The 10,000-nt window shown below is 41.0% G+C and overlaps 2 protein-coding genes across 3 annotated transcripts in view; one reads left to right on the top strand and one right to left on the bottom strand.

The window, feature by feature from the left end:
* LOC137984499 (uncharacterized) overlaps positions 1 to 10,000 on the top strand; it is a 108,215-nt gene that overhangs the window by 46,614 nt on the left and 51,601 nt on the right. The gene's annotated exons all lie outside the window — the stretch shown is intronic.
* The window catches only part of LOC137984937 (uncharacterized), a 15,831-nt gene that overhangs the window by 1,783 nt on the left and 4,048 nt on the right, over positions 1 to 10,000 (bottom strand). The window contains exons 2-3 of one of the 2 annotated variants that reach the window (XM_068832277.1): positions 7,109 to 8,102; positions 1 to 4,968 (exon numbers count right to left, since the gene is read on the bottom strand). The exon at positions 1 to 4,968 is cut by the window's left edge and continues 1,783 nt beyond it. In XM_068832277.1, the coding sequence (XP_068688378.1) occupies positions 131 to 4,968; positions 7,109 to 8,057 (5,787 nt within the window). In that variant the 5' untranslated portion in view covers positions 8,058 to 8,102 and the 3' untranslated portion in view covers positions 1 to 130. The remainder of the gene's footprint in view (positions 4,969 to 7,108; positions 8,103 to 10,000) is intronic. The other variant, XM_068832279.1, reaches the window with a different exon arrangement.

The raw sequence follows: 10,000 nt of genomic DNA, 5'->3' as shown, positions 1-10,000 counted from the left end.
AATTACGAGAAATGGAAAGCAATGCTCCTTAATCTTAAAAGCTATTAGAACAAAGTCTTTATTTATTTATTTTAGCTTTATGTTCACTCTTAGTTCTCTCTCTTAGTGTTTACTGTTTAGTGTTTGTGTATTAAAAATAATAATAAAAAAAAGCACATGACAAAAAAACACCAGAAAAAAAAAATAAGAATAAGAATAAGCTTAACGAATGCTGTGTCACCCTGAGTGAAAAGTCACCTAACGAATGCTGGATCACCCCGAGTGAATGGTAACTATCAGCTGTGCTTGCATGATCTTCTCCGAACAATTTTTTCCGCACATCTAATGCCCTCTGGGCAGACTGTAGAGCAGCGGTAAAATCACCTAACGAATGCTGTGTCACTCCGAGTGAATGGTAACTATCAGCTGTGCTTGCATGATCTTCTCCGAACAATTTTATACGCACATCTAATGCCCGCTGCTTGGACTGCAGAGCAGAGGTAAAATCACCTAACGAATGCTGTGTCACCCCGACTGAATCGTAACTACCAGCTGTGCTTGCATGATCTTCTCCGAACAATTTTATCCGCACATCTAATGCCCGCTGCTTGGACTGTAGAGCAGCGGTAAAATCACCTAACAAATGCTGTGTAGCCCCGAGTGAATGGTAACTATCAGCTGTGCTTGCATGATCTTCTCCGAACAATTTTATCCGCACATCTAATGCCCGCTGCTTGGACTGCAGAGCAGAGGTAAAATCACCTAACGAATGCTGTGTCACTCCGAGTGAATGGTAACTATCAGCTGTGCTTGCATGATCTTCTCCGAACAATTTTATCCGCACATCTAATGCCCGCTGCTTGGACTGTAGAGCAGCGGTAAAATCACCTAACGAATGCTGTGTCACTCCGAGTGAATGGTAACTATCAGCTGTGCTTGCATGATCTTCTCCGAACAATTTTATCCGCACATCTAATGCCCGCTGCTTGGACTGCAGAGCAGAGGTAAAATCACCTAACGAATGCTGTGTCACCCCGACTGAATCGTAACTACCAGCTGTGCTTGCATGATCTTCTCCGAACAATTTTATCCGCACATCTAATGCCCGCTGCTTGGACTGCAGAGCAGAGGTAAAATCACCTAACGAATGCTGTGTCACTCCGGGTGAATGGTAACTATCAGCTGTGCTTGCATGATCTTCTCCGAACAATTTTATCCGCACATCTAATGCCCGCTGCTTTGACTGCAGAGCAGAGGTAAAATCCCCTAACGAATGCTGTGTCACCCCGAGTGAATCGTAACTATCAGCTGTGCTTGCATGATCTTCTCTGAACATTTTTTTTCGCACATCTAATGTCCTTTGGGCAGACTGTAGAGCAGCGGTAAAATCACCTAACGAATGCTGTGTCACTGCGAGTGAATGGTAACTATCAGCTGTGCTTGCATGATCTTCTCCGAACAATTTTTTTCGCACATCTAATGCCCTTTGGGCATTAGGTAGAGCAGCGGTAAAATCACCTAACGAATGCTGTGTCACTCCGAGTGAATGGTAACTATCAGCTGTGCTTGCATGATGTTCTCCGAACAATTTTTTTCGCACATCTAATGCCCTTTGGGCAGACTGTAGAGCAGCGGTAAAATCACCTAACGAATGCTGTGTCACCCCGAGTGAATCGTAACTATCAGCTGTGCTTGCATGATCTTCTGCGAACAATTTTATCCGCACATCTAATGCCCGCTGCTTGGACTGTAGAGCAGCGGTAAAATCACCTAACGAATGCTGTGTCACCCCGAGTGAATGGTAAGTATCAGCTGTGCTTGCATGATCTTCCCCGAACAATTTTTTTCGCACATCTAATGCCCGCTGCTTGAACTGTAGAGCAGCGGTAAAATCACCTAACGAATGCTGTGTCACCCCGAGTGAATCGTAACTATCAGCTGTGCTTGCATGATCTTCTCCGAACAATTTTATCCGCACATCTAATGCCCGCTGCTTGGACTGTAGAGCAGCGGTAAAATCACCTAACGAATGCTGTGTCACTCCGAGTGAATGGTAACTATCAGCTGTGCTTGCATGATCTTCTCCGAACAATTTTTTTCGCACATCTAATGCCCTTTGGGCAGACTGTAGAGCAGCGGTAAAATCACCTAACGAATGCTGTGTCACCCCGACTGAATCGTAACTACCAGCTGTGCTTGCATGATCTTCTCCGAACAATTTTATCCGCACATCTAATGCCCGCTGCTTGGACTGCAGAGCAGAGGTAAAATCACCTAACGAATGCTGTGTCACTCCGAGTGAATGGTAACTATTGGCTGTGCTTGCTTGATCTTCCCCGAACTGTTTAATCCGCGAATCTAATGCCTGCTGCTTTGACTGCAGAGCAGAGGTAAAGTCACCTAACGAATGCTGGATCACCCCGAGTGAATGGTAACTATTAGCTGTGCTTGCATGATCTTCTCCGAACAATTTTTTTCGCACATCTAATGCCCTTTGGGCAGACTGTAGAGCAGCGGTAAAATGACCTAACGAATGCTGTGTCACCCAGAGTGAATCGTAACTATCGGCTGTGCTTTCATGATCTTCTCCGAACTGTTTTATCCGCAAATCTAATGCCCGCTTCTTTGACTGCAGAGCAGCGATGAAATCACCTAACGAATGCTGGATCACCCCGATTGAATGGTAAATATTGGCTGTGGTAGCATGTTCTTCTCCGAACAATTTTATCCGCAAATCTAAAGCCCGCTGCTTTGACTGCAGAGCAGAGTTAAAATCCCCTAAAGAATGCTGGGTAATCCCGAGTAAATGGTAACTATCAGCTGTGCTTGCGTGATCTTCTCCGAACAGTTTTTGCCGCACATCTAATGCCCTTTTTGCATACTGGAGAGCAGAGATAAAATCACCTAACAAATGCTGCTTCATTCCGATTAAATGGTAAATATCAGCTGTGGCTGTATGATCTTCTTCCTCTTTGGTGAATGTTGACCTCAGAAGTGCCAAAAGCTTAGCGCAAAATTGAAGCAAATAAAAACCAGATAAATTGGAATTTATGTGGAGGTCATTTAATATTCGGAGGGCACGGTTGATTACAAATTGCTTGGTGTCAGTGTCAAAGAAATTCTTTGCTGCTTTGCTGACGTGAAATATGACTAGGAATTGCATTGGCCAATTATCCGCGATACAAGTGTTTATTTGAAGCTTTTTGACATTGTTTGGTTCTTTTCCTTTGCATGCCAGAGGTGGAATAACAATGAGTTGCTCGTCTTCGGCGGAATTGTATTCCTTGCGTGCTTTGTTATAGTAGTACGTCGAGGTAGATGGGTCTTTTAAGAACTGATAATAGACCACCATGACTTGGTAAACAACCAGCCTTAAAATTTTCTGCTCTCCAGTTTCACGCATTAAACAAAGAGCGTCTTGCAGGCACTGTATCCCGCTCTCATCCTCGCCGATAACAAGCTCACAGATGCCAAAATAACACTTGTACTTACTCCTTTCATCATTAGACACTGATGATGAAGATTTCGATTGGATTTCATATGCCTTCTTGAGAAATTGCATTGCACTTCCTTCTGCTCCCCAAGTAATCTGACCAAATGCTTTAGAAGCTAGTAAACGACTCTGGTAGTGCGTCTTTCCAAGAGAATTGGCTGCCTTTAGGGCCGAATCGTAGATATTATTGAAATTTTGCGACTCAATGGAACACGAAAACAACGAGTCCAGAAACATTTCTGCTTTTATCAAAACTTTAAAAACATTCTCGGCTATCCTGGGATCTGTGCAGCCGTCTACTAGGCTTTCTATAAAAAGCTGTTTTTCCTCATAGAATCCAACGAATGCATCCATAGAATGACCACGTAGAAACTCATCATTCAGTTTGTCGAAACGAGAAATGAAATACGCATGGATACGGCACTTTGCGTTTGCTATTATTTCTTTCATTCCTTGTTGTCCTGTTTCTTTAGCAAATGACTGAAGAAGCTGATGCATTGTGAGTGTTCCACACTCGGAGTTTGAGTCGAGAAGGGATTTTCTTCGGAGTCGTTGCAACATTTTCTTTGCCTCAATTAACCCAGTAACATTCAGTACAGCTGAGGCGAGCTCCATAGTGAAACATCCTGGAAGAACAGACAAAGATACAAATGCTTCTTTTTCTGCGGGAGAAAGTCTGTGGAAGGACTTTTCATACAGGAACTGCAATCTTTGATTAGCTGGAAAATCTGGATTGTCTAAGATGTTAACGATTCCTTCTTTTGCGGACTCAGTGAACTCAATCAAACACTGACTTAGTTGAACATCATCTTCACAAACTAAAGAGCACATCAACTTTATTGCAAGAGGCACACACCCACATATTTGGGCAATTTTTGCGCAGTCGTCACGACTAGCATTTGGCACTAATTCATGAGCTAGAGCACGAGAGGAGGTATCATCCAATGGCCTTATCCTTATTGATTTGTGACCTGGGAAATTCAAGTTCACAAATTCAAATGATTCTCGTGTGGTCACCACCAGAGTTATCTTTTCATTTCGCGTGAGAATTTCTTCAAATAGTTGCAGGACGTCTTCTTTTACATTTGGGAAGCCACTCTCTAGTATATCATCTACATTATCCAGAATAAGTACGAAGGAATCTGAAATGCTACCCAAGGTCTCGAGGAGTTCATTTTCAAAGGAAAGAGCCTGAGATACTGATCTCGGACTCGCGGTGGGTTGCCTTACGAGGCTGAAAAGCTTTGATGTCAGATCTCCCTTTGTCTGAAGTCCTCGCAACGAAAGGAAACAAACAGGAAAGCCTCGAGAATGCAGTTGGTGCCCCACCGCTATTGCAACCGATGTCTTTCCGAATCCGGGTGAGCCCCAGATGGTCACAAGTCGGGTATTTTGGGAACTCACGAGATCAACGATCTCTTGGCATTCACTCTGTCGGCCAGTGAACTTTGGAACCATTGAAGGAAGACAAGATCTTGCGACTGTTGGCTTGATGTCTTTGTAATGCAAAAGTAAAAACAAAAAGGGTCTTAAGTATTTATGAGTCAATGCGTCCATGAGTCGTGAGTCAATGAGTCAATGAGTTAGTACAGTTACCCTAACCCATAAAATGAAAGCTAAAATTTCAGAGTGCTTAGGCCTAATCAACTGAAACGAGGCTTAGGCTTAATCAATAAATTATTGCTATATTGACTGTCAGTGTCATTGACTAATGACTTGTGACTCATTGACTCTTTGACTTTTTTACTCATAAAGACATGGGACCTCAAAACACAAAGTAGACATTGCTTAATTTTTTGGATATCCGTTGCCTCTTTGAGACTGTATAAACTTAAGAGACAATGCCAAGAAGATAAGAATAACCCACAGCAGACATTTTCCCCTTTCCTTCGTTTCGATACATTAGTTAATAGGGAGTTTAAGAAACCACGACGGCTACGGGGACGAAAACGTCACTTGAAAATATACGTTGGACCTATTCTAAGTATTTCGGGATTATTCAATCTTGTTTGCATTACACAATATGTGCGAAGTGTCCTATAACTGGACTGGTACGGACAGATTTGAAGTAAAGAGAGAGACTGAAAGATTCACTGTAGTTTGTCCACGTTGTCGTCAAAACCTTAAATTTGGTCATTTCACGCAGTAGTTTTGACGAGTACGCGAGAGAAATGTTCAAAAATGCGAGCCACACGTGCAGCACGATCATTTTGGTTCTTTTAACCAATAATATTACTAATTTTTGGCGTTGTCGTTGCCGTTGCCTGGATACTCGTGCTGCACGTGGAGCACGGAATTCCGTACGTTTCTTTGCCGTACTCCACAAAACAACAACGTGAAATCCCCAAATTTTAGGTTGTGGCGACAACGTGAGCATACCATTCATTTTCTATTTTTACTTTACAACCGTACCTCAACAACAACAATGCTTTATTAGATCTAAATAATTCTAACATGCAGCGCTTTTGCCCGCAATTGGCGATAGCTATTCGAGGCGGGCAAGAGATGAGAAACGAAAACTTAAAAGTCCCATAAATGATATTCAAAGAACAAACTTAGAAGCAATCTAGTTTTTCGTGTAGTTTATATCCCCAGTGAGACGGGGAGGCCGACTGAAGTCAATACTGGGAGTGACATACAATGTTATGATTTTGCGAATTGTACTCGTATATCACAAATTCTTCTGTAATCGTCCTCCTTTTTCAGGATTTCAAGTAGTTTGTTCTTTAGTTTGTTTTTAAATTGATTTCTATTTAGTGTTTTTAGAGAGTGAAATGCTGTTGCACATCAGGGCTCAGTTCTTGCTTGCTCAACATAGTAATTCTCGTTAGAAACAGATCTAGACCCCTACCAGTTAAAGGATACTTTTCCCGTATTTTACAACCTGAACAAGACGGAATAATCGCAAAATACTTTCGATAGCGCTAAATATATTTTGGAGTGACGTTTTCGTTGCCGTAGCAGTCTTCTTTGCTGAAATTCCCTATTGTAAAAGTCAAAGAAACTCATGTCAAATCAACACAGATCCAAAATTGGTCACATTCCAGACGGAACAAAACTTCTTTGCACTGCAGAAATTATTTGGTGATAAAAAGGAAAGCAAAGTTGTTTGTGATGTCATGTCAGCAATTGACCCATGGCTTTCATTAGCTTAGCTGTAGTACAAAATTTAGTAACTAACGGTTTCGTTTATTTTTATTTAAATTGTATATGGTGGATTTTTCTTTCGAAAACATCATGGTTTTCTGAGATGAAAACAATTAGTGAAATCCCATACCGATTTTCCTTTCGTGTCCTAATCGAAAATTTCACTTCCAGTGGGGTACAAAACTGCACTGGTAAGGAGACTGGGGACAGAACTGTGACGTCACTTACAATAATTAAATTTTTCCGGGGCCCGAAGTTTCGGAAGTTGCTGAAACTGTTTCTGACATGTGTTGTATTTGCTTGCAATAATGAAATTAAACAAAAGAACGAAACTTTTATCCCTAAAATTGCGTTCTTGTTTTGACGTCACAGTTCTGGGGATTGTACAGTGTTGTAATAAATAAACTAAAATCTTCTTATTGTCAAAAATTATGTGTTTTGTCCTATTGCTATCCCCGCTGTTTTTCAAAATAGGCTCTTACTTCTTACCTGTTTTTTCCGCTTCACTATCTCTTTCCTCTTGCCTCTTTTTTAGCTCACGGATCTCGTTCCCTAACGCAGTGATATCTTCTTTGCTTGCAGTCTCTTCTAGTTTCACCCTCAAGTCCTCCACAGCTGAAGTCATATGCTCCGCTACCCTTGTTTCGGCTGCCAAATTGCATTCCTTTAGCTCTGTTTTCCAGTCTTCGATCATCTGTTCCAACCTTGCGACCTCTTCTTTGTTGGCAGCAAGGATCTGCACGTTCTGTTTTATGGCTGTTAAGAAATCCCTGATCTCTTCCATATCTGCATTTCTGCTCTCCAAACATTTTATGTATGCTTGATTCTCTTCCTTTACCTGCTCTTCCAACTTACGAACTTCTGTTGTTGGAAAGTCAGATGCAGTCAAACTTCCAATGGCATCAATCGATGCAGTTAAGATTCCCAGAGCTTTGAACGCTTCTTTAGCATACTGAATGTTCTGGTCAAATGTTGCTTTGTCCATCTCCAAGCGAGACGAATGACAAACCGTATTCCTCAAACGCCGAAGCTGATCAATAGCCAGTGCAAAGGTTTCGGCATTATCTCCTACTGGGCTCAACACAGATCCATGGAAACTTCCATGAGGAATAGCTCGGGGCTTCACATACAAATCACTAAGTGTTGTGTGATGCATGCTGAAGGACTTTGCAAAGATAGTAGCCTGGAACAAGGCAGTGCAATCCCATTCATTGTATGACTGGTGGGTAGGAACTTTGGTTTTCCCTCCCTCTTCAGAGAGAAAGAGATTTCTCACAGCAGTGGAGTCATCCCAAAGATGGAAGCCAGGGCGATGCCCAATGGTGGTGTCCCACATCGTCTTAAAAGTCTGACGTAAAGCCTTTGGGAATTCATTTAAAACCAGAGACAAACACTTGAAATGATTTAACTCCTCGTCACGATAAGGGTGCAAGGACATCACGAGTTAGTGATAATAAGGCAATGCCGCAATGGCGAAAAGGACCTAAGCCAAAAATAAATGAATAAATGTAATAGGTGGATTTCAATAGGCATTATCACGGTTTTCGACGCCATCTTGACGGGTAGGCAAAGCGGTCAGAAATTACAGTGTTTGTATGGGAATCCGATAGCAAATAACTTCTTCCAAAATTGAATTTTACACAATTTGTGAATCAAAACGTTAAAATACTAGGTAGAAGATTGTATTCACAAAGTTTGAAGGATGTAGCTTTCCTATAAAATTAACTCAGCGACTTATATATAAGTCGCTGAGTTAATTTTTTTTAATTTTCCATACATTTGTCTTTAATTTTTTTTCCCGCGAACCGCGTCTAGACGTTTGTCTACCCAGCCAAATTTACAGACAAACGTGGGGAAAATTCAAAAAATTAACTGAGCGTCTTCTAGCCAAGCTACATCCTTCAAACTTGGTGAATACAATCTTCTACCTAGTATTTTAACGTTGCGATTCAGAAATTGTAAAAAATTCAATTTTGGAAGAAGATATTTGCTATCGGATTCCCATACAAACACTGTAATTTCTGACCGCTTTGCCTACCCGTCAAGATGGCGTCGAAAACCGTGATAAGGCCTATTCATTCACCTCTTACGGGAAAATAAATTATGATTTGCTTATTCTGGAAAGCTCGGCTTTAACATGTTCTCAAAAAGAGAACAAGAAAATAATTTTCAAAGCTATGATGTCTGAACGGAATTATTTAAAGACACAAAGGGAAAGAGTTCCAATACTCGCTCCGTGTCGACGAGTTTTGCCAGGCTTACAAAACCTATCCGATGCATGACGATTCATTTTAAGTTGAAGCGACGCAGAGTCCATCCGTCGAAGAAACTAAACCGAAAACGTTATATGTGTAAACAAAACTGAGCCCTATCCAATATGCTTTTTCCTTTCGGCGAAAGAGATATCTGGTATAGAGTAGATAAATCCAAAAAGATCGCATTTTAGTAACCGACAGCTCAATCGTTCAGACATTTCGACCGCTGACTCTGACGGTTTGGAGAAATTGGAATGAAGCTTACAAAGTTTCAAGGCAAAGACCCAACAATTTGACAGTCCAGTCAATCCTTTTTCATTCATCTAAATAAGAGAGAGATTATTGAAACACTCAAGTGTTTCTGGAGATAAGCACTATAGCCTGTATATAAGAAGAGTTAGGCGATTGCACAGAGAACCCGAGAAAAATGCTAGCACGCACGCGTGTATTGCATATCCTCACGGGATCGGTCCTGTATTACACAGACTAGCCAACATTCGTTTATATTAAATGAGGAGGTAGGTGAGAGTAAAAGCACAAGGTCTGGCGATTTTTTTTTCCAATTTACAAACTTACAGTAAACCTTAAACTCTACAGTACCTCCAATGATAAGAATACCTGTAGATTTAGAAATGCAACAATACTAGTTTATGGTTCTACTATACAACATTATTCTCTAATAGAACTAATTGTAACAAGAACGGCCGTTTTAACTATATGTCTGCAGCAACCTTGATGGTAGAAATAAAAAATAAAAATAAAAAGAAGACAAACGCAAACACAAATTCTTTGATTGCAATCACGTGATAATACGGCCATGTTGGTGCGAAAACAATAGAAAAATATAGCTTAAGTTTTGCATAATAATAGAGTCAAATTCCCAAAGGACTTTTTCGTTATTGTTCTTTCCACTAACATGGTCGCTGTGACGTCACATGCAATCAAACAATACAGCGGTTCGCCCACGCCTCGCGTCACTCAATCCATACTTTTTGATTGATTGAAAAGGTGCTATGTTTTTAAAACAGGACCATTTCTTTTTGAAAACATGCATGGAGTTCTTAACTATTGCCATTTTGTTTTTGATATTTTGTCAAGTATTGTAAACAAGCTGTTTGTATATTTG

Source organism: Montipora foliosa, chromosome 14 (genome assembly GCF_036669935.1).
Source record: "Montipora foliosa isolate CH-2021 chromosome 14, ASM3666993v2, whole genome shotgun sequence".
NCBI lineage: Eukaryota > Metazoa > Cnidaria > Anthozoa > Scleractinia > Acroporidae > Montipora > Montipora foliosa.
The sequence above is the reverse complement of the archived record's forward strand: the minus strand, read 5'-3'. Positions and strand labels throughout refer to the sequence as shown.